At 30.2% G+C, this 26,086-nt stretch overlaps 2 protein-coding genes and 1 long non-coding RNA gene across 3 annotated transcripts in view; 2 read left to right on the top strand and 1 right to left on the bottom strand.

Moving 5' to 3' along the window:
• Window positions 1–1,279: 1,279 nt before the first annotated feature.
• LOC122271465 (uncharacterized) lies at window positions 1,280–1,933 on the bottom strand. Its single transcript, XM_043052817.1, has one exon. The coding sequence runs from the start codon at window positions 1,931–1,933 to the stop codon at window positions 1,280–1,282; it is 654 nt and encodes a 217-aa protein (XP_042908751.1).
• A 10,008-nt stretch (window positions 1,934–11,941) lies between these two features.
• LOC107440274 (uncharacterized) overlaps window positions 11,942–26,086 on the top strand; it is a 31,052-nt gene continuing 16,907 nt past the window's right edge. The window contains exons 1-2 of the mRNA XM_071185054.1: window positions 11,942–12,153; window positions 15,872–15,924. Of these exons, the coding sequence (XP_071041155.1) occupies window positions 12,000–12,153; window positions 15,872–15,924 (207 nt within the window). The 5' untranslated portion in view covers window positions 11,942–11,999. The remainder of the gene's footprint in view (window positions 12,154–15,871; window positions 15,925–26,086) is intronic.
• LOC107455519 (uncharacterized) lies at window positions 18,048–25,018 on the top strand. Its single transcript, XR_011637638.1, has 4 exons — window positions 18,048–18,169; window positions 20,028–20,075; window positions 21,443–21,493; window positions 24,874–25,018. It is a non-coding gene; the product is annotated as an uncharacterized lncRNA (long non-coding RNA).

The following is a 26,086-nucleotide window of genomic DNA, read 5'->3' as shown; positions in this document are numbered from 1 at the left end:
AACATTTCCAAGATCCAATCAAGCTGCTTGAGAGGCAATGAAAAAAACCCATCAAAATAAATTTTTCATGTTGGATCATGTTTTTTATAATAAAAAAATGGCTTTATGATGGAAGCACCTGACAGTTACCATTATGTTTATGTTGGTATCTCAAATGAAATCCACTATACAATTTGATGATCTAACTTTAAAGTTTTTCAAAAATTTAAATTTAATTTTTAGTTTTTTTTCTTCTTTGTCAAAACGCTTTAAATGTGTAAATTTTTGATTTTAATTAAATCATATGAAAAGATAGTTATACTTTTCATTTTACAAGCATAGTATTTTTTTTTAAAATTTTTAGAATTTATACGCTAATCCAATAAAAGCTAGCCAGTGTGTTTGCTGGAAGAGGTTGTCAGTAAGTAAAATTACCTGTTACTTGAGGATGACGAATTAGTTTTGATTTAAGATTACAAATGAAGTTTAAATAGCTACGTTTGCAAAAATTGCCTGCGGCAGGGTTTTGTTAGTTTAATTTTAAATGATTGCAATTTTGAATAGTTTTCTCTGACAGCTTAAAGCAGCTTTATTGGCGAATGATCATTTAATTCTTAGAGCATTGTTTAATAACCGGTGGTATTCCAAAGGCAAAGAAAAAAAAACCAAATCAATCCAATTTGAAATAACAAAATGAGGAACCAATGTTAAAATAACAAAATATTAATACCGTGTCTAATAATTTAAAATTACACTTAGTTTTTTATACATTTGCATATAATTTCTTTAAAAAATAAATCTTCTAAATATTTTTGTGGTAATAAGTATTTCATTCATTTTTAATAATCATTCCAAAATACCGAAAGTAAGCATTTGAGTTTTATGCATGGGTGTCAAATTTTCAAATTCTTTAATCTATATATAGATACTGGCTGACCCGGCAAACGTTGTTTTGCCGTATGAATTATTTCGAGAGTATGAAAATCTTATTTATTGTAAGTGTGTGCGTATGTGGTATATGAGTGGAAGAGGCATGGAGCGCTGTGAACAATGACGGAATGTGAATATAACAACACGCCAAATAATAATTTTTGTTAATTTATTGTAACTTAATTTTTATAAATTATATATACAACGAATTCTGAAAATATTACTCAACAATATGAATCTCTTAGTGCAATGGAGTGTACAATATTTTTTGTCATTCCATCTTTAGCTAACACAAATAAACTGGATGGTTTGCCCACTCGAGAGCATGCCACGTATAATTGTCCGTCTGAAAAACATGGTGTGCTCAAATCTAAGACACAAACAGACATTGTTTGGCTTTGTCATTGCAAATGGGGAACTGAATGTGTTTAAATTGAATTGGCACATTTGTGGGTATAATAGGGACTCGTGGAGGTAATATACTTTCACCCCGGAATTTGTCATTTAAAATAATGACTTCGATGACGTTGTTCATTAATTTTTTAACGACTAATCGCTTGCCGTTGCGCAGCCGTGGTGGGCTCAAATTACGAAGCAAAATAACTGGAGATCCTACTTTGAGTACTAATTTATGCGGTGGTATGCCTGGTAAATTCAATGAGTTTAAAAACTCTGTTGGAAAATGTGCAGCTTCAATGGGATCGCAAACTGCATCAACGGATTTATATGTCACCAAGTTACCTGGCAATAACTGTTGTATCTTCAGATTCAATTCGTTGGCGTCCACATTTTTTGCTGCTAAGATCGCCCTTTCTGTCCGCCACTCATGATGAATGTATTGTGTGTGTACATAGGGAAATATTAGGTTAATGACAGCATCTTGTGAATCAATGATTGTGCAGAAATCGTCCGGAAATTTTATGCCTCCAGTCTCATCCTTAGTAATTTTTCCATTACCGATATCTAACAATTGTTTTGAGAATGNTTTGCATGTCACCAAGTTACCTGGCAATAACTGTTGCATCTACAGATTCAATTCGTTGACGTCCACATTTTTTGCTGCTAAAATCACCCTTTCTGCCAGCCACTCATGATGAATGCATTGCGTGTGTACATCGGGAAATATTAGGCTAATGACAGCATCTTGTGAATCAATGATTGTGCAGAAATCGTCCGGTATTTTAAGCATCCAGTCTCATCCTTAGTAACTTTTCCATCACCGATATCTAACAATTGTTTTGAGAATGTATCAGCAGATGGATCTTGAAGCATTTGGACGCGCATATTTACTTTTAGTTGAACATTTTCAACATTACACCACAGTGGAGATGATTTCAAGCAAGCATTGATCTCATCAGCGTACGTTGAACGCGGAATGACGGAAAGTTTTTGTCTGAAATCACCTGAAAGGAGTAACAGAGTGCCGCCAAATAATTTGCCATTGTTTTTATATCTTTCAATGACCTGTGTGAAAATGCATTCATCCCAGATGATAGTTTTGCAGTGTTTCAACACTGTATCCATAGACGATTGCTTTTTTATGTTGCACACTGCATCTGGGTTGTATTGAATATTTAGTGGCAGCTTAAATACTGAATGAGCTGCTCTGCCTCCATCCAATAAAGTTGCCACAATGCCAGACGATGCAACGGCCAACGGATGCCATTATTTGATCGTATTTCTGCGAGAATTAGCAAAATAATAAATGTTTCGCCATTTCCACCAGGTGCATCCAAAAAAAATCCACCCTGCTCTGCCGAAACTGCAAGCATAATGCGGTCATAAATGTTCCTTTGTTCCTTATTCATTAGTGGAACATTGTGAGTAACAATCGCTGCCATTTCTACCGTATTGTATTAAAGTTCACGATTCATGTCAGTGGTTAATAAATCAGATACACTTAATTTGGAGAAGGCTTACCGAAATAACTGAGTGGCAAGTTGGCAATAATAATGCGAAGACCCTCTGTAGCAATCAGTGCTTCATTGTTCATAGCATCGCTAAATGCTATCATTAGATCATTGCAACGTGTGAGATGTTGATACCGTATATCATCAGTCATCGAATCTTTTAGATTATCCTATAACGTTTCTATGCAGGCCGGTGGACATGTAGTTAATACTATAGCAAATAATAGACGATTTTGCTTTGCAGTACAGTTCAGTGCTGCTTCAGCAAGCATACATTCCTTATGGTTGTCGTCTTCCAGCAATCCGAGTGCAAGGCATGCATCTTTATATGTTGGATGCTGATGTCCATCGACTTTACGTATATCTTGAAATGACATGAGCCGGTGACATTAACCAACAGCAGTCGAAAATAAAAGAACTCGGTCTGCCTTGGATTGACTGTAAATACTCTCCCCAAGGCGCTTGATTTGAATAAATCGATGCACCTTGCTTGCGGGGTGTCCATTTTTTTGTTTGAGCCCATGTGAAATAGTGTGGTACTTCTGAGTAGAGTAATGTCCGTGCAAAGGCACCAAAAGCATCCGCTCGATTGCACAATTCAAAACAATTCTGTGAGTGTTGTTTTTGATGGATTTACAGATGGGTCAATCGCTATCTCGTTCGTGAAATATACGCGCTGACCGTTTTCAAGATGGACTGCTAAATGACTAACGGTTGGATCTCGTTCATGAATTGGGAATCCAAAGATAAGCCAAGCAGCTTCTTTGGAGCTGATGTACCGGCCTATTTGGTACAGCGTTATTTCGTCGTTGTTATTCACTGGAAGAGCAGTCACATAGTTATTTTCATCTCAAAATACAGCCATATCACTGCCCTTATTCACATACTTGCAAATATATTTGATGTTCTTCTTTTACGGGCGAGCATAAGTATTAGAGTTTAATATGACTTGTTGCAACGTGCGTGAATATTGTTTTTTATTTATCATGTTTATATGTCTAGTTTGGATTCGAATACGATTAAATAAAGATGAATTTAAAATATACGTTAAATCTGTCCGAAAAATGAAAAAAATTAGTTTTAAACCTATTCTCAGACCTACTGAGTATACGTATAAAATTTCATCAAAATCGGTTGAGCCGTTTAGGAGGAGTTTAACCACTAAAACTGTGACAAGAGATTTTTATATATATAGATATATTAAAAGGGATTTATGGAATACCCTGTAGTAACAGTAGATTTTCAATACACTTATGTATACATTAAATAATGCGTACTACATGGATACTGCGGTGTGCATTAAATAATGCAGAGCCACATTACAAATGCCAAATACCATTTAAGTGACAGTAGTAAAAGCCATTTTGAAGTGCATTGTTAGAAGGCAACTTGTATATGATGTTAATTACTGGGTCAAATGATAATATCATTGTAGTTAAAAACAGCATTTAATTTATAATTTATAATAAATATTAAAATTCATTTTACATACTCTTGCTTAATTCAAAATTACAAACTGTAAAATATTACAATATTGCTGAGAAGAAAGAAAAAATTTTCCAAAATTTGTGGTCATCGTACCTGCATCCTGATTGAAGAGATGTTTTATTTTAACAAATTTTGAATTTGTTTGGTTAAAATCCGCGTAGCATAAGAAAAATTTCTAATACTCTTAGATGTTTATATCATTGTCAATAAAAGGGTATCACTTTTCACCCCTACTTTCAAAAGGGATAATTTTAATACTCTACGTTTCAAGGAAAATGAAAATATGCTTGATATACTTGTACAATGTAATACAACCATGAAAACCTATAAACTATTTTAATGCTATATGTTTTGAATAGTGAAATTTGTCTTTAACTGTCACGAAACACAGAATATTCAATTGGTGTATAATATAAATGAAGCGGAAGTATTAAAACCTTCCCTAGGTCAATATCTATATTTTATCCATTTCTATCTAATTTCAAATCACGAACTGTTTGCTATAAGCCAGTCAAAACAATATATAAATGTAATTTATTATAAAGGAAAAATGAACAATGTATAGCTAATCATGATATATCACAATTAGCAAAAACATTTTTATTCGAAATAAGGATATATATTTTTTATACTTTTGAATACTGATTGAATTTGAAGCACACCATTTCTGCCCTTTTCTCGTTTTTATGCACGCAAATTTCTTTCTCCAATTATGCCATTGTGAACCTCTCATTCTTAAAATATTATTTATAATGTTAGTATAAAGGAAATTTTTTAATGTTAACAATTGATTAAACAATCTTTGTTCTTTTAAATAATATTTCAAAATAAAAATCGGAAGTAATTTTTCTTTCCTATTCATTTAAAAAAAATTTACCGTCAGTGTATATCAGTTCTTATTAACCATCAGTAGTGATTTCTTTCTAATAGATGTATTCGCTGCTGACCTGGGTTTATAAACCTATCATTAATTCCAGTAATTGAAGAAAGAATACGCATTTCTGTGCTAGTTCAATTGTCTATTCTATTGAATAATATTTGATAGAATGGAAAGTAAAATCAATCATCACTTATTTATTTTACAATTTTTCTACGTAAGTGCAGACGTGAACAGTAATGATTACTTTTTTTACTTTCATAGCGGAATTGTGTTTATAAATCCATCAATAATACCACTAATTCAAAAAAGAATTTACATATTTCTGTATCAGCTTAATTTTTTATTAAATAATATTTTTAAATAAAATTTTTAAATAAAATAAGTTTTTCCTATTTATCTTACAATTTATCCCGAAGTGTATATCAGTTCTTCTAAAACATGAACAAAATGATTACTTTCTCAACTTTTGTAGTGGAATTGCATTTATAAATCCATCAATAATACCATTAATTGAAAAATAAGTTTCTACATATTTCTGCGCAACCTCAATTGTTTAATGAATGATATTTTAGAATAAAAATGGGAAGTAAAATGATTTTTTTAATTCATATTATAATTCCGTACCCGTAATATAAGATTAACTGAAGCATGTACAGTATTGATTAATTTCTGAAAGATGCTTTAGTTGCAGAATTTTAATTATTGATCCACCGATGATTCCAATTATTGAAATTTTTTTAAATCAATTCTTAGTTCAATTGTTTATGGAATCATATTTTTAAAGAAAAATAGGAAGCAAAATCAGTTTTTTTCGAAATTTTTAAATTTATTTTTTTGCAATTTTCCTTTTTTCATGAATATTAGCTCTTCTAAAACATGTACAATAATGATTATTGAATAAAATGTTTTCGTTGTCGTATTGTATTTAGAAATCCATCATTTTTTTTTAACTTGACAGACTTAACATATTCCTGTCTTTGCTCAATTTTTACTGAATAATGTAAAAACTACCCGAATATATATAAAAAAATTGCTGACTTTGGGAACACAAAAGAGTTTAGAAATTATCGAAGTTCTTTGTTAATGATTTTGGTAAAATTAAAAATAAAATATGACTTCATTATATGTTAAAAAAGTTGGTAGATATGGTAATTTATCGTGTTATCTTAGAGCATGGCGTAAACCATTTATTCGGTTAAATTTATTTTTCAAATTTGTATTTTTTTACTAACTGTGTGATTATAAGACTTATAATTCTGAAAACCAGCATTTGCGGTAAACCTTTACCATTTGTATGAAAAATTTGCCAAATGAATGGTTTAAATACCGTGGTATTATAAACCAGAGTTATGTTTTTTTTTACCCGAAATTTCATTAACATACAATACTGTAATTTTACCACACTTTTTTCTCCGAGTTATTTATAGAGAATATTAAAACTACGATAGCTATAAGATGAAATAGAGCAAATAATCAAGGCATTCAGGATGATTCACAATCATAATTCTTGAAATATTTTTCGAATTTTTTCTTAAATATGTTTTTAAGTTGGTCGTGTATTTTTTTGATTTTGAATCCAGAGATTTCCTTAAAACTTGATAAATGACAATTAAAAAGAGTAAATTAAAGTCATTAGTATATCTGGGTTAGTCACCCAGGAAAATAGGAGGATTTGAAATGCTAACTCCATCATCTGTCATCCAGCTCTCTCTCTTGCACAAATATTAATTTGTAATCCAGTGTATATATTTTTTTAATTTATGTTCTGAACAAGGGGATTTTTAATATTAAAGATTCTAAAGCGTGATTAAATTTAAGTAAATAATGTAAGGCTAATTTAATATTAAGAACTAATATGCATTAGGGCTGATAATAAACACCCTGTATAGATATCGCTGCTTGAGAAAGTAATCTAATTTATGAATGTTACGACATCTTTTTGTTCAAAATTTATGATAGAATCTTTCAAATGTAGCAAAGTTTTAAGATATTGTTTGACAAAATATAATTTTTTGAAATTTACTTTTTTGACATTACTCATTACATATCATAAAGATTCCATCTATTGGTTTGGCAACTAAATAACCACGATTTATTATAATTTTTTTTTTTAATTTAATTTTCTCCGCCAAATTTTTTACTTTCCTGAAAAGTTGATTAATTCATCGAACATTACTAGACGGCCAAAAGTAAGTTGGCATTTTGACTCGAAATTTTTGAAGTTATACTTCCAACAAGGTTGCGTTAAACGTTTAACGCTGCATTTTTATTGGCCGGGTAATCACGTGGTAGGATCCAGTTTTTCCACATTCATTTCCATATTGTTTTGGTTCTCACAAGCATAAAAATAATAAAAATATTGTTTTTCTATAAATATTTTTTCAGTTTATTTTGATACACATATAATTTAATAGTGTAGTATTCTTTATTTTCAAAGTTTTTGTGGATAACAATTGTAAAAATTGAGTGAAAACAATCCCACGGACAATGCGACGGATTTAAGGTTATGTCAAAGTACGTCTCTTGTGAATATCAATTGATTGTTTCTCTTCTCAAATTAGATTATGACGCATTCACATACATTATTAATACATTTTCCAGGGCGAGACGATGATGCAACCACAAGCACTTCCACTGGTTCAAGAGGGGAAAATGCACAATATTACCGTGATTACAGAGCACGGAAGCGAGCGGAGCAGGAAAAAGAGTCGTTGAATAGAACTAGTGATCCTTCTACGACTGCTGATTCTTCTACAATTAACGTCGCAGGTTGCGAAGTTTAACTTCTTCCGCGCGGTGGGACTCCACGCACTATTTTTATTTTTAAACTCTGTATGTCAATCTTGAATGATTCTAAGCTTTTGCAGCCTATCCAGTCTTAGCACAAACGGCAAGAGAAGCTTTTGCAGTCTCAGGAGCATTATTAACCCATTTGGCGCCGTTTTCTGCCAACGAACGATATTTGTTGACTTTTTTAGAATCACTGCATTACTAACGTAATTGTGAGACATAATAGAATATTTTAGCGCAAAAAATTAATTAATTTAATTTTTACAGCTTGTTTCCTAAACAGAAGATTTGGCGACAAATAGTTGGTAAACATAGTCATATTTCCCTTCCATCCTCTTCGATTCTTCAACTGAGGATTGAGAAATCCCCGTTAATTTAAACCATTAGATAAAACCGTGGTGTCTTAGGGGATAGAGCATTCATTTCCCAGTGAGGTAATCCGAATTTCAATCCTAGTGATGGCTGGTCGCACCTTGATTCCGTTGGATTTCGCATTTCCGCGCTACCACAGTGCTGACTTAAAATATTCTCAGTGGAAGACGGATCATAGGTTAGTCCCCTTACCGGCACACAAACTATGGCAGGTTTTCGAGATTTTCCTCTCTATGTAACGCAAATTTAGGTCCTTCAAAAGTCCTCCACAAAGGCAAGTTTCTCCCAGTACCTGATTAAGTAGTTCCCTTGTCTTCTGGATTGGGATGAAAATTACAAGACATTATGATAAGCACTGGTAGTCGCAAATTCAAAATTGGGTCATCTTCAACGACGGTTATAAAATAAAATGAAACAAAGCTCTATTAGACAAGTAAGCCTTTTCTCAACAAAAAAAGAATATAAAAATAGCAAATTTAAACAAACAAAAAAATGAGAAAGTAGAAACACTTAATATTTAGTCCTCTGTAAGCTAGTTTTTTTTTTCCAAATTGATATTTTATGTTAAGGAAAAGTGAGCACTCTTTAAGTTACTTAACTATGCATTTAAGACACCTTATTTTTTCCACCATTTCGATCTAGATAGATTATATCTATTTTCGTCAAAATGATTCATTTCATCCACTCTTACATAAATACTTGGTTTTGCCAAACGGTTGGCTTCTGATTTTCCTGCTTGACAGGGTGGATCGACGGAAAAGCAAATAATTGCATAATAATCGAAAGGCTGATTATCATCTATATATTCCATATATTCCAGGGCTTTTCGAAGCGTATGTTTTTTTTGCGACACATTGTGAACGAGTTTCTGAACTCTGAGAAAATATTTCTTTGCATATCATACTTTACCTCCCAATACTTGATCCAGGAGTTCCCTTGTTTTCCGGATTGAATTCAAAATTACAAGATTACGAAGTTGAACTTCAGTAGTCTTAAACTCAAAAATTGGATCGGCTGTTCAACAACGGTAAAAAAACTCGGTTAGTAGTTAGATTTCTAAGAAGATTATCTACTCAAGTTGCAATAAGACCAGCAACTTCGCCTTCCAGAACTGTCAGACAGATAAAAATATTTGAGTAATTCTATTTCAATCATATTAAAAGCCAAAGTCTTGAAAGAGAGATTAAGTGATACGAGAATTGACGAAACTTCTCTCCAATCTAGACATGCGAAAAGAGTGTCCGTTATCAACTGCTTAAGACATTTTATTTTGAATCAGCTTTTGGCAAAAAGAATACTTACTTCTTAAGATTTTCTGCAATTACAGCAGGAAAAATACTTTTAAATATAGCGTTCTTTCGAACACAATATTTGAAAATATTTTTTTAGAGATAATATAAATAAAAGTGTCAGATTTTTTTCTCGTAATGTCCTTTTTCGTTCCAAACTTTCATTACTTAAAGCATTATTCTCATACTCATAAAAATTATTATGAGATAGTCACATATTTTATTCAGTGATGTATTAAATTTTTTTAAATTAATGATGAAAAAAAAATAAAGAATAGTTGCGCTTACGCAAACCAGAGGCAACCATTAGAAATGAATGAAATTGAGTCTAATATTCTTTGGAGAAGTGATCACTTGACGACATGGAAAACATAATAATTGTTATCGTAGCTTCGTTTGGATTCCATTTGACATTCACTATATTTACGATGCTTTGAGTCTTCACATTTAGAGCTATTTATGTGTTTTTTGAATTTCTTTCACTTAGGGAGGAAAAAAGATTCCCCAGAAAAGTGCGTAACAGAAAGATCTCAATGATCTAGAAAAGACGGAGTTATGAAGTTATCAGATATAATAATACAATAATAATAATTATAAATATTACAACACAGTTTAAACACTCTATGATGCATTTTAAGAAATAAGGTAAGAGGATTAAGGAAAATGGAGTACTTAATAGTAGGATNACGAATAGGAAGCAAGGAACAAAAAGGGGGGGTTAGTTAGGTTTTATCATAGATTTCCAAACAGGAGAAATATAAGGAACACTTGATAGGTCATTGACCAACAGTTTGGAATTTGTTACCTTAGTTCGTATTTTAGCACAAAGGTCGCCCACTTGTGTATTTACTCTATGATGCATTTTAAGAAATAAGGTAAGAGGATTACGGAAAATGGAGTACTTTATAGTAGGATATTATACGGATGATTCATTATAAAATAAATAAAGAAATAAAATAAAATAAAATTGGTATTAGGGATATTCAAAATTTGGCTTGACTCGGGTTATTGTCTGAACATTTAATTAACTAATTGCTCTAGTATATTTAGTAAATTTAATTGATAGTTAATTAAATGTTGCAGAAAGCATGCGATGAATAATACTTACTCTTTGATTTTATAGTAAGAGAAAGAGGAATATTTTTTCAACGGGTTGATTCAAGATAATGACATTGACATTCACTTTTTCAAACTGTACAGGTTCACCCTTTCCATTGTAGTAAAGTACCAAAATTTTTAAATTTGTAATAGTATGATGCTTTGAATTACACTGTCATTTTGTGAAAACATCGTGTGAGTGCATCGTTTTGTGAAACTATCATTTTGTGAAATCTCTTAAAGAACCTTACTGAAAACAAAACTAAAAGCAGTTCAATGTAAAAATGTCTTTGTAGACGCCTTTGAAAAAATTTGGAATACAACTATTTCACGTTTAAGTATTTATTCTTTAGAAAAAACATCAATAAATCATCAAAATCGTAAAATTACAACAAATCTAGGTTTAGATCTAATTGAAAAGTATAAACAAGAACTAAAAATTCTAAAAAAAAAGTTATAAAATAAGTTAATAAGACATACTTTAGGCCATAACTTGCGCGAATCATCAACACGGAGAAAGAAATTATGGTTAAATTACATTTCTGATTAAGAAAAACATAGCTCATTTAGAACCATTCATTTAGAAATATTTTCGTTATGGTTTTTGATTAATGGCAATTCTGGCTTTTAAATTATAGTTCCTTTTACTACAAATTTACTAAAGCACACAAGTCTGAAAAGTAAATTTAACCGAAAAAGGGTTTTTATACCTTGCTCTTAGGTACAAAGAAAAAATTACCAAATTTTACGAATTTTAAAAAATTTTATCACTTAGTATCATAAAGTCACATTTTATTTTCAATTCTACTAAAATCATTACCGAAGCGTTTCGCTAAAAATACTGAGCTTTTTGATGTTCCCATAGAGCTAAAAATACCGTAGATTTTTTTTCTTATTATGATAGTTTTGACCTTCTATAATATGGCAAAAATGTTTTTTCTTATGTATAGCTTTAAAGCAAAACCAAAAATATTATTATATTATTTTTTATACTTTGTTTCCGTACTACAGTTGTATAAACACGTAATTCAAGTCTTTATATAATTCAATTATATTTTAGACAATGCAAAATGCGAAGCACTCTTTATGAGGAAGTATCGTTATCGCTATAATTATTATACCAGTGGAATACAATATGGTTCACAAAAATTTCAAAACAATGCCAAATTATTTGCTCAGCTTTTATGATTCGACTATAAAACCATCTCATTTAGCTCGTAAATTCTAAATCGGTTTGAATGAGCTTCATCTTTTTGCTTCAAAATGAGTAATTTTAAGTTTTTTATATTCGTTTATATTATTTTTGCAATTGCCTCAGTTCCAACTTTCGGATTTGGAATGGCACCACCCATGGCAAGTCCAAGAGGATCGGACCATTTATATCCCTGCTCTATGCATGTTGCATGCGGAGATCCTGGTATGATTTAATGACTTCATTATATTTTAAAATAATAATTATAAATATATTAATAAGTAATTATTCTGAAGTGCTGCTTATCAATTAAAATAGCTGAAATCTGGAGATATACTGGAAAATTTTACTCATTATTACCTAAATTATTTTATAAAATGATTAGTGCCCAATTGACTCCGTGGTGCATACAATTTCTGCAAATGATTTGAATCACTTTTTAACTTTGATAAAAATTTATTTGCTTTGTTTCTGCTTCCATGTTTTTAACGTCAAGCATAATTTCTTGATTTTTATAATGCTTCAAATTCATAAGACCATGATAATTCACACTATGTTAATGTTGCATGCAAGAATAATGGTATTGCATACTGATATCATATAAAAAAATAATTATAAACTTAAATAGTTTTGCGAAGTAATTTTGAAAATTAGTGTCTGAGCGTACAGTGCGAACAATAGAGAATAAGCAATTACAAGATTCTCCTTTATTCCTCTTACATTGATTCTTTACCGACCAGAAGCCATTTTTTCAAAACTTGAAATGTGTGTGAATGAAATCACCAATTTTTCTGCGAAAAAAAAGTGAAAATCGGGTGGCATTTAACTGGATATTTTTTAATCAGCAGTTTTTTAAGCTAGACATTACTTAATTTTAATCTTTAAAATTTCAAAAATCCGAAATAGAGTAGTTCCTTTACCTTGAAGTAAATCTGATTCCCCTGTTTGCTAACGTATTCTGTCACGTTCAAAAGGTTGAAACCATCCATATAAGAGCATTATTTACTTATCCTCGCAAAAAGTTCAGTATAGTTTATGGATTATTCCTTATAGTTTACGGATTAGTGGCTTCCTTTTTTGCAAAAAAAATAAGTGGCCAACAAGTGGTAACTAACAAGCATTTGTTTATATCCACTTTTTAAATTTAGATTAATTTTTTCTTTCATATTTCAAAAATTTGATATAGATCAGTTTCTTTACCGTTAAATATGTCATTTGGGTGATCTTTTTTGGAAATGTATTCTTTCAAATTCAAAAGGTAAAAGCCATTCAAATCAGTGTATTATATAATTATCCCCCGAAATTCATTATATAGTTTACGGATTATTCTTTTCTATGAAATAAACCAATTATATGGAAATGTAATTGAAGTATTTAAACTTTGAAACATGAACAGTTATTAAAGTTGTAAACGTAACAAAAATTATTTTATTTTGCTATAAGGTGCATTACTATACTATGTGTTATTTCAAATTTTAAAATTCCATTTAGACCAAATTCTATTCTTTGAAATGAGCATTTTTATACATTTCTTATCCATCTACATTCCTACCAGATACCAATCTAAGAAAGTATTTAGTGTCAGCAAGAACTTGTATCACAAACTTCAACAATTGTATAAATGATTAGCAAATGAGCCATACAATTTTGAAACAATGTTAAAAGTTAATCTTCAATCCCAAACCAAGACTGGAAACAGTTCTAAAATCAAGGATAAATTCACACTCTCAAGTTTTATTTTAGATTTTATAACAATCACTGAAAAAAGGTTTATTTGCGCAGGCTTTTATCGCACTTCAAGAGTGAAGGTTGTATCTGAGTTTTCAACACTAACTAAATGTCGCAATTGAGAATCTGGATAAAGCTAGAATAAAACGAACTTCAACAATTGTATAAATGATTAGCAAATGAACCATGCAATTTTGAAACAATGTTAAAAGTTAAAGATGTTAAATTGCGCGTTATGAGGAAAGTTTTATATAAACAACTCTTTTATATTAAAATTGATTTTTGTCTTTACAAAATAAGGCTAGAAAAAACTGAAAAAGAGAATAAATCATTCTCAGATCAAGAATGAAAACAGTTCTAAAACCAAGGATAAATCCACATTCTAAAGTTTTATTTTAGATTTTATGACCATCACTGAAACAAGGTTTATTTGCGCAGGCTTTTATATATTTTCCTAAGCACTTTAAGAGTGAAGGTTAGCCCGATCATTGAGTTTTCGACACTAACTAAATGTTGCATTTGGGAATCTGGATAAAGATAGAATGAAAAAAAGGCTAAAACAAGGATTTTAGTACCTGTAAATAAAAGGATAAAAATGAGATTTTTTCGTAAGTTGTATTGCTTGCATTTACTTGACATTTAAGAAAACAAGCTTTGCAAACTAATATTTCTACTAAATTAAAAAAAGGAGTTTAATTAGCCAACCTTTCCATCCCAACCAAAAAAAATAAAATTGTACTGTTTGCCGTGAAAGAACCTGTTACTGGTTTGTTTTCCGAATATTTGAAGTTTTGGAACTGAATTCCTTCAAATTCAAAAAGTCAAGGTTTACATTCATGTTTGTATGGATGTATATATATATCGTACCCATCCACGATCAGTGACACAAACCAAAAAGCACCAAATTTGAGGTTATGTCAATCAAAAAATATGTTTAAAGTGCCCGATCAAGCTCAAATGTGTAACATCTCTAACTCGCAATTTAACCAGCTGAGAGCAGTTTTGTCAGTTTTGAGTCTAATTCAGAATAAGGGTCTCAAGAGGTCAATCCTCTCTATTCCTAAACATACTGTTTTATTCGTTAAAAAACATCTCAAGGGTTGTTAAAAACATTTAACTTCAAATTAGAATCGTTCTAAATTAATTCTTTTTGAAAAACTTATTTATTGGTGAGCTAGAATATCCTTGTAATATCCTGTATTACGCTGTGTCTTCTACCTTTGTAACTCAAGAGGTCAATACAGTTTATTCCTACACACGCAATTTTATTCGTTAAAAAATCTAGATCTAGATTTGAAGAAATTAAAAAAAAACATATGTTAATCTAATTGAGATCTGATATGTCTCTAAATTAATAAATGTAGCCAACTTGATAAATTTATCAACAAAAGAATTTCAAGATACTTATTCTGATTTTTTTTTCATACATTATTTATGTATAATAAACAATTATCAGTTTAAGTTAAGTCAATTTGGAGGTCATTGAAATGATGGTAATAGCGATGCCATTTAAATTCATGTTCAGATCACGAGTAAGATCAGATTCAATTCATGTTCAGTTTATGCTAAAAGTTGTCAAATGAGAGAAACATTGAAAATACTAAAAATAAAAAAAAATGGAGTTATGAAAGATTTAATTGGCGACTCCTTTAGTTTCATCAATTGCGCTTGAATTTGATTTTACAATATTTGATTCGATCTATTTTCGATTATACGCTTCGGCAATTTTGTTTTAAAAAAAGTCTAACTGAGTTATGTTATATCTCTCAATTTATATAACAACTTGATTCATTTTTTTAAATTAATCAGAAAAAATTGTTCTGAAATAATTCTAAAACACTTTTAGGTACTTTAGATTTAAATACTGAGATTAACGATAATAATATCGAAGGCATTTCAATTTTCCTGCTGAAGGAATAGTAATAGTTGAATGGTGAGAGTGACATTCAAGATATTAAATGAAAAAAAAAAAACAACATTAAAGATTTTCATGGCAGCTTCATTATTTGATAAGTTTTTGTTAAATTGGATTCTGTAATGTTTGAATGGATTTACTATTTGATTAAACTTGAAATTACCTTAAAAATTATTTCATTAAAAACTATTGTAGTCCAAAATGATTAATAAAGCAAATATTTTTAAAATTAATAGACAGTGGCAGATTTTCTGTTATATTTTTGACTTAGAAAATGTGATTTAAATGAATATTTTCCAGCTCCGAAGGACAAAGAAGAATTTGATGACATATTTGCTCGAATTAAACAAGAGGTAATATCAACAATAAATTGAACTATTGAATGCTAATGAACTGAATTATTTTTTATATCGCATTTATAGAACTTTTATCTAATCGCACCATATTCACATTTATAGAACTTTCATCAATCACATTTATAGAACCTTCATCAATCACATTTATAGAGCTTTCATCAATCACATTTATAGAACCTTCATCAATCACATTTTAAGAGCTTTCATCAATCACATTTATAGAACCTTCATCAATCACATTTATAGAGCTTTCATCAATCACATTTATAGAACTTTTATTTTTGCAATCTTTTTTTCAAAAATAACATATGTAATCTTAGTAAATAGGAAAAGCAAGAATATTTGGGAGGAGCTTTTTTTTAAGTTTTTTTATTTGCGTAATATATTTATTGTGATTTATTTATCAATTACATTATCTTTAGATCAAGTCCATTAACGTTACATTTCCATGTTTTTATTCATGCTTTTATAAATAATGATTCACCAGATTGTGACATTGCTCTCCTTAATTCCAAGCTTGAATTTTAACTTTCAAAAATTAATATGCATACCTTTTATGTCTCCTTTTATAAACGAAATAAAGATAAATATTTCAGGTAATAAAATTACAAAAGTCATCGGTAAACCAAGACGTTGAAGGCCCTCTTTGATTTTAAGTAATTTGATGCCAAAATGTTAAACTAATAGGATATCCTTACATTTTAAAAACCTGATACTCAAATCTCCTGAAACTCAATTAGTTTGTGACGAAATAATTTTCTGGTATATGCTACGACCGAAAATTTTACCAAAGAAATGACGAAATAACTATAGCCACTTTTTCGACGATACAGATTTCGCCAAAAGGGAGGAATTCATTAGTCATTCTATTTAATTTTTCAAAAAAAAAAAGTATTATGAGGAACTTGTAGTGCCTCATGGCAACAAACGGAAAACGAAATTATCCACTTTTTGTGGGCACCAGATAAGATAATAAACATGACCCAACAACACAAAAAGAACAAAAGACAAACCACACCCATGCTCGAAACGGAATCGAACCGTGGTTCTTCCTGGCATGAGGCCAATTTCTTAACCACAATATCACCCGGTCGTCTGACGCAGTCGTTCTACTAAAACAAAAATGGTCTCGATGGTCTCCTTTCTAGTTTTGGTCATATATTGGAGAGGTTGCATTTCTTCAAAAATCACGTGATTTCGTAATAAATTGGTCTGGAAATTTAACGAAATTCAGCTCAAAGATTGCAGAATCGTCAAAAGCGAGAGTTTCGGTTCTGAGAATGTAGGGCGTTAGTATATTATATTGAAAGTCGTTTATCTTATCTCTTCTCTTCTTTCTTTATTTATTAATTTCTTAATTTATTTTGTATTAGATTGTAGCTAAGCTACCACTCCAACTACTCAATTATCATTCACTAGTATATAAGACATGTTAACTAGACTCAAGCTTGATGTACCTTTTATTAAATGTTGATCGGTACATTGTCGGTACCTTACTTTCATAATTGGTGATTAACCTTGCGTAAACTCAACACGCTTATTTAAACTAAAACATTCACTTCAATTTGAACACACTTAGTTCGATAGGTGGTCCGCTGTAAGAAGTTGACTTACTATTTGAGACTATGACATTGTTCTCGTTACGCTGTTGCTACTCAGTCTCTATCACATACGACTGGACATTCAACTGCTAATAGCAACATAGGAGGGACCACAAATGCTGACATTATCTTAATACATATATCACGACCAGCACTCAAAAGCTCGATGATCTTAAGGCAGCTCTCTCGGTCTCTCACTCAACAATAAATCAATTAGTGGTATTCATTCATCGAATTCTATAACAGATAAAATTCTAAAGGAGGACTAATGTAGCGTAGCTACCTCTACAACTCCTCAATTGCCATTCACTAGCATATAAGACATGTTAAATCGATGCTATCTTGAGGTACCTATTGATAGATGGCTGTTGACATTGTCAGTAGCCTACACAAGCTGTTTTTAAGTAAATGAGTCAAGGTGAAATATTTATTCAATAGACTTCCAAAAGACTCAAAATTATTTTTATATGTCATGTAAAACACGGATCTCTTTTAATCTAAATTTATGACTTTGATTACAGGATTTTTTGATCGTAGCAGAGGATTTCAAAGAATCAAAAGATCTGTATACTTACAAATCTTATGAAGAAATGAATCCAATGATAGCGGAAACATGTGAAATAGCAGATAAAGACTTACGGGTAGGTTTAGTTGATTTACGTTTAATTTCTTTGGCAGAAATAATGCTTTTATTGTTTATTAGTATAAATAAGCAGTTTCGCCAATTAAATGGCACCACCTATGGGATTCAAGAAAATTCAGCGTTTTGTGAACAGCAAATGAATTCATTTCGTATAAGTACGAGTTGATTATTAAATAGATTACAATTTATTTCCAAATCATATGCTTATATTCATTAGTTTTGAAAACGGGACTGGTTTTCGCGTTAAGAAAAAAGAAAGCTATCAATGCTTTAAGCAAATTTTAATTAAACGTTAGTTAAAACAGTCAATCTTCATCAATATGGTATAGAATCTAAATCATTGAATCATCTCTTATTCAAACTCTACCTATCTAAGAGCTAAATGTCCCGCAGTGGACTGATCATTAAGACACGGTTCCCAGCAGATATCCGAAGTCAAGCATCACTGGCTGCGGTCAGTGTGCGGGTGGGTGACCCACTTGGATCAGTCTGCGTAGGGACCGAGGGTGTGCGGTATTGGTCCTCGTTAAACTGTGCTACCGTAAAGTGCTCGACTTCACGCGCAGGCCGTCGGGCTACCGAAGCGGGGGTACCATCCCCTCTGCAGAGGATCAAAATTGTGATGGCATGTCTTCGGATCTTCCTCAGGGATGTTTCCCAGACCGTCGCCAATATCCAATTGCGCAGCTCTAATGCGACGTAAATGAACTACAACAACAACAACTAAGAGCTAAATTTAGAAATAAATTGAAAAGAAAACGCACCTAGGATTGAAATGTTTGAAGTGAACAGAATTGATATTGTCTGCGAAGTAAACTTCATCAATTTTAAAAACGAGACTGGATGTGGAGTCAAGAAAAAATCTATCAGTGATTCAAACAATCTATTTCTATTCGTGTGGTAGAAAATCTATATCATGGAAGAGAGTCTCTTTAATCTGAACTCTACCTATCTGAAAACTAAAAATTAAAATTAGATTTATTTTTAAAAAAAAGCTTCAAGGAGTGAATTATTTTATATTTAGTGTTTCTTGAAAAATTGCAAAATGAAATAGATTTGCCAAAATCTTTCTAAGATATATATTATCCGGGCTAAAATATCCAAACATCAAATGCTACGGACTTAGAGAGCCATAAGGCATGCCTTAGTAAATTAGTCCTATTTTTATATAGTCCTATTTTTTCTTAGTCCTATTTTTATATCGTATCGATGACTGCCTACACAAGTCCAGAGAAAAGTTCCATCATTTTTTTCAATAGCAGGCCTTAAGAACTGACTTGCCAAGGTTCATCACAGCCGAAGGGTGTGCTGGCAGTGAGGATTTTCAATTTGACTCTGTATGCAATCTGTGTTCCAATTCATTCTAAAGGTTTGTATAAGATAATGATCAAGGCTCTTAGTATTCTAGCTCAGGTTTAAATCACTAAACCATGGAATATACAAGAATCTAAAATTTCACCAATTTTCCTTGGCTAAGTTCGTGTGTTGTGTTATTTTCCGGATCGCAGTTATTTCCTCTCCGTACCAAACGAATTCAAGTTAAATATTCCCGAAAAAAGACTACTTTATTTAAAGAAATTGCAACTTCAGGTCGGGTATCATAACTCAAATACTATTTGCATGAATTAAAAAACATATTTAATTTTAGACTTTTGAGCAATTTGATTGTAAAAAAACTTATCCCTTGTTCCAAAGTTATAAAGGATTTCAGAATTTTAATTTGTGTATTATACATTTTGTTCATTATAAATTTTAGTACTGGTCTAATCTGAAAAAAAAAACTGTTGACAAAAGCTGTAATATGATATTTACTGTATATGTTGATGACTCGTTAGTGATTCTCTTTAATTTTACAGAAAACTTTGTTTAACACGATGGCACAAATATATCTAGAAAACTATTCAGTAAGTTAATTATTTTTTTCTATAAGATGTCATGCATGTGTAATATTTAATCCAAAAACTATGGTTTCCATTCACCAAAAAAACATTTAAGCATGGTTTATACAAGGGTAACTTCAAACTCAATGATTAAAAAGTCTATGTTTGAATTTTGATGAATATATTTCCCATGTAGGATAATCAATAAATGTGATATATTTAATCTAATCTAATAAATGCAAGATATTGTAAGATTCGATCAAAAAATTCAGAAGAGTAATAAAAGACATGGAAACATCTTTTGACTGTGTTCATGCAATGCAATGCATATAGGATATGTAATCCTAAAACTATGGTTTCAATTTACTGAAAAAACCATTTAAGCAAGTTTTAGACTAGGCTAACCTCAAACTCAATGCTTCAAGCTTTGTTTGGTTTATATGTTAATTATTTACAATGCTTGTTGGGCTCTGTGATAAACATTGTTGTTGACATTAAAATCAGGATTAGACTGCTCTCTGGGTAGGCTTTGAATCTAGAAGAGGTAAATGCTGGAAGTCAGTTGAAATGTGTACTATCTAAATTTACCAGAAACATGCCACTCCTCCTTCCAACTTTCAGACTGCTTTCAATTTGGCAGAGATCAAAAGCTTACCTTACATCTTCAGGTACGTCTGGGAATTGTTTTTTCTTCCTAGTATACTGTGAAATGACGCCAATGACCGCCATTTTTAACAACTTTTGTTATAGTAAGTTAAATAAGTCTTTTTGTAATTCAAAAATATATGGGATATATATGCAGCTAAGTGAGACAAATGTCAATAGTTTTCCTCCACGCAAAACACACATGTAGATTTCATAATTTTGTTCTGAATAAGGAAAAAATAATAACCCATATCAATAATTGGGGAGTGTTTTTGTCTTGAATTCCGATTAAAATTGTAAATATATTAAGGAGAAAAATTTTTATATTCAAATACAGCAATAAAAAAATAATGTTGTTAATTTTTCCACAGGCAATACATTTAAATTTTTTAAAGTCAAACTACATTATAACATGTAATAGAAATGAAATTTAAAACTACAGAACTTATGCATTAAAAGTTCACTTTATAAATTCACAACTACAGGTACTTATTATCAATGATATGCAAGTTCCTTTATAAGTGTATATATTTATACTTTTGTGAAAATAAATATGTAAATAAAACAAATTATACATTACAAAGAAATCCGAAATAATTATTATACATCTTCAATGACTATATAAAAGAATGAAATAAAAACAATGCTTTAGAATTTCTTTAATTTTGATATTTATTTACTATTATAAACATTCTTCATATTTGGAAAAACTTAGTTCATTTATTATTATTTATTATTTCATAAAGGAAATTTGTACAACTCCAACTCCTACGTGCAAGCGCTGGTCAGACCGAACGGTAAGTTTCTCTACCTGTATCAAAAATCGGAAATCAAGATGTTAAATAAAAAAGTCCTTTTTGAAAATGTAATGCAAGTAATATTCCAAAAAGCATCGAAAATAACATTTATGTTTCTGAAATATTTCGTCAAGATATTTTTTGCAAGTATACTTTAAGAGTGAAGCATACTAACGTTTCATGAAGGAAATATTAAATAAAGAATTTATAAAGGAAATATTTAAAAAAAATTGTACTTAAATAATAATTTGGCTTAGATTCATTTGAAATTTAATTTTGTTAATTTTTTTGTTTCGTTTTTTATCCATAGGAAACTGATTTTTTTCGACAAGATCATTATTTATGTTAAATTAGTTTTATATTGATGTACCTTAAAAATTGGGAACATTCATCGTTAAAAACTTTAAAAACTTTTGTTTCAAGAACCTTAACTTGTCTTCAGAAAGTTGAAACAAATATTTGATATTTTATTAGATATTTTTTAAAGACATATTTTTTTGAAAAAATCTAGCAAAAATTTAAAAAAAAGGTAAACTTAATTTAAAAATTACATATATTTATACAAAGTTATTTAAAATAAATAAATTATTAAAATAAATATTTAAAAAATTAATGTATAGGTATACAATGTAAAAACGTAACTAATGATATCATATAATAAAAAATTTCAAATTATTTCATGTATTGGGTTGTTTATAAAGTAATTCAGCTTTTTTTCCCCCTTTAAATGTTTTATGAGTGCCAAGGAATAAATGTTTTATGCTTTATATGTTGGCCATTAGGGTGAAGCGAAAAAAAAGATTTCGATAATTAAAAAGCACTACCTCCCAAAATTTGTACATGGTCTTGTATATCACATGTGGGTTTTTTCAGATTTTTTATGCATCATCTTCATTTTCCGAAAAAGCTTCAAAATTTTAATATTCCTCAAAAAACAGCAAATACTTTCAAATTTTTTCACATTTTCATAAATTGTCATATAAAACCAAATTATCTCTTAAAAGTTGCGTTTTCAATTAATATTACTTGTGTATTTTTTCAGAATATATCAGTTGCAACAGCTGTAAAAATTATAAAATTTAACAAAAATTACAAAATGTTTAAGAAAATGTCATATTTCTAAAAATTGTCGAAAGAAAATAAAACACCTTGCAAACGTTGTGTATTTAGAATAGTACTACTCAGGAATTTTATTGAAATTTTTCTGGTTCATTTTCCGTTTCATTCAGTAACTGACTCTAGAGGTTTTTCTTTTTAGCTTTTTTTATGTTATTAATAATATTTTAAAATAGCAACTAAAAGTAAGCAAGATATAGAAAAGTGAAGAGTATACCATTTCTTCACAAATGATGAATTACATTTGATATAAAATCATACGAAAATTCATCGAAAGACGGGTTTTTTCATGATTAGCTAGCTGTAATATGAATGGGTATAGGTTCAATTAATTGACAAGGTTTTTACAGTTAAATCAAAGGATGGATAGAAAAGAAAACAAATCCAGCTTTAGGCGAAGCACAAGTTTCCAGATTTCAATAAAACAAGCGAAATCATTACAAAAGACATCAAGAAAACAGCATTTTAGTTAAAAAAGGAAGGCAAAGTAGCGCATTCTGGATTTTTCAAATTTGATGTCAAAGGAGAAGCAGAAGTCTCATGCTTTCCAGCACCTTCAGTCTCAGCCACACCCCTAACTAGAATTAAACTTGTGACTGTTGCTAAAACATGTGCCAGGTATAGAATGCTGGATGGACTTGGTGCTGCATTTGCGGTAGCATTATCATGTGATTTACACAGAGTAAAAACAAAGATGAAAATACAAACTAAAAATTAAAAGATGAAATTACAGAATGCAACGATTCTTCAATCACTGAAGACAGATGTAGAATAGACAAAATTAGCAAAGAATACTGTAATTAAATATGCGGAATTAAATAGCTGAATAGGAAATCAAACCTCTAGGTATTTACTTTCATGGAGGAAAAAACAAGTCGTTAGTCCCAATGGTGGAAAGAGAGTCATTTCAATCATAGATCTAAAATAAAACCATATATAGAGATTATTCAAGAACTAAGAACTACATATTTAACTTCGACACATCTCTCCGTAAACCCCTTCAGTGTCGGATATAAAGGAATCCATTTTGATTCTTTTAAATAGCGAAACTAATGATGCATCTCAACTTATTGTAATTATTTGTATTAGAACTATGGTAAATGTCCAGAATTAGGCGTTATTTGTCTGCTTAAAAGGATATGCAAAAAGGGTGATAGGTGAGTTAAACTCAAATGTGTTAAGACTAAAAAATATTATGAATTGCCAGGACGGTCGGAGAATGAGCCTTTAAAGATTTTTCTGACCAATGAGTCAGGGTTCAACTGCGAACAATCTAACTATCACGTTTCATCAGATTAAAAAGGTTCGTCAGAAATGATGGTTCATTTNTTCAGGAACTATTCGACTGATTTTGTTCAGATTTTTTTTTTTGCGTTATAAAATTACATTCTTTAAAATGATGTAGAAATTTGTGTACCTTAAATTTACAAATTATTCTACTATTATAAAATATTACCATAAAAAATAATGAAAAATATTCAATTCCTACTATTAGAACAAAAATTATTCAAAATGAATCTCTTTTTTTGCGTAATGTACCTTTTTAAAATTTTCGAATCGAGAGAGAAAAGGGCATAAAATTTATCACCAAGGGAGGATTTTTTCTAGATCAGTAAGGAGCAGTTAATTTTGGTCAAAAGATGCACTCTACACAGTAATCCCATCTGCTTTAAAATAATTAAGCATCATTAATTAGCATACATAATTAAGCCAATTAAATAACATAATTAATAAGCATATATAAAAAATAAGCAATCATGGATAGTTAAATTTGTTCAACCCCCATTCTTTATGAGTAGTTTCTAATTATTAACTGGTATTTTGATGCTTTTATTTTTTAAACTGAGAAAATATTTAAACTTTATTTAATTATTGATTTTCGTGTTGCATAAACTATTTATCTTTCAGTCAAAATTATTTATAAAAAAAGTTAAATTTATCATTAATAAAGATTTCTTGTGTTATGTGTATAACAAGAAGTTTAGTTCGCATAAATTAAGTATCTAATAATGCCCAAATTTATATTTGTAGATTATAAATACGTAGTTTAAGGAGTTTCGCATTTTGATTAATACATACATTAATAAAATGATTTTTAGTTTCTAATATGAACTTTAACTTTAAGAAATTCGATTTTGATATAATATATTGTTCTAAAGCATACTAATGGAGCTAACCTAAAACCATTACAATTTCGGTAGGATCCTAGAACTTTTAAACATGCTGTTCAATCTTAAAATAATATATTGATTTCTTTTTTATAGAAAGAGACCATGGATTTCTTGGATAGACTTCGTGATGAAAAAAAATGTTAAAATACTGAAATGCTGAAAAAATAAAACAGCTGTTGACCTTTAAACCGTAGCAGTTTTCAAGCATTTAATAAAAATTTGCATAGATTATTAAGAATTATTATTTCCTTGCGTGTCAGAAAAATAAAATGTATTAAATAGACTATAAGAAATTTCTTGAGAAAAATGGATAAATAACAATTTATTTAATTGTTATTTTACCATGTTCAAAGAATACAGTAATATAACTGAAAATGAGAAAATATTCAAACTGTTAAATGTGAGAAAAACAGTTTATTAACTGCTTTTCCCTAATATTGTTAAACAGTCAGAATTTTGTAGCACAAACTAGGCTCACCTAATGAAGCTGCTCAGTTCTTTACAACTGGGTGCATTTTATCCGGAGCAAATCCGGAAATCTCATGATTGACAGAACGGGGGTCCAGACCCAGCTTTTACACAACAATATTTCCTCATTTTCTTTTAACTTATGAAGAGTTTCCAGACTCCTCAATTTGTGACCCTGGGTTGTTAGATTATGATACTTTCATTCACGTATCGATGGCAGGAACATGAAACTGCTTACCACTATAAAAGTCAAATATTTCCCATCTCTTATGATTGGTGAAACCGAATTATTCAAATAACTCACATTACTGGTACAGTCCGCAAAAAAAAAACGAATCACCCTGATTAACTTTCGTTCTAATGATCGGATTTTCTCGAACTAAGTGTCAATCGTAATGGTTTTTGAGGGTGACCTTAAATATTCTAATTAATTAGTGCTAACTATTAATTAAGTTACGAAATCAGACACAAAAACGTACTTTCTCCGAATAAAAATGCATTTTTTTACATATTTGGATTTCTTATCCTCAAAATATAGGGGGTAGCCGCAATCTGGGAAATGTGGTCCCCATAGTTTGGTCAGGAGAGCGATTCAAAGTTCGTACCCCTTAATGTTACTTTCGCTTTTTGCGTTTTCAGTCATATTTTCAAAATTAATGAAGCAATTCAGAAAAAAATTGCACCCACTCATAAAACTCATTTACCCAAAGATAATTTCATGCAAAAAATAACTTTTAATAATTATTTATTATTTTTTTATTATTTAAGTAAAGTGAGGATGAAAAAATATTGAATTATAAGGTATGATTTTTTTTTAATACCATATTAATCTACATAT

The sequence above is a fragment of the Parasteatoda tepidariorum genome, chromosome 9 (genome assembly GCF_043381705.1).
Source record: "Parasteatoda tepidariorum isolate YZ-2023 chromosome 9, CAS_Ptep_4.0, whole genome shotgun sequence".
Lineage (NCBI taxonomy): Eukaryota > Metazoa > Arthropoda > Arachnida > Araneae > Theridiidae > Parasteatoda > Parasteatoda tepidariorum.
Note: the sequence above shows the minus strand (reverse complement) of the source record. Positions and strands in the feature narration are given on the sequence as shown.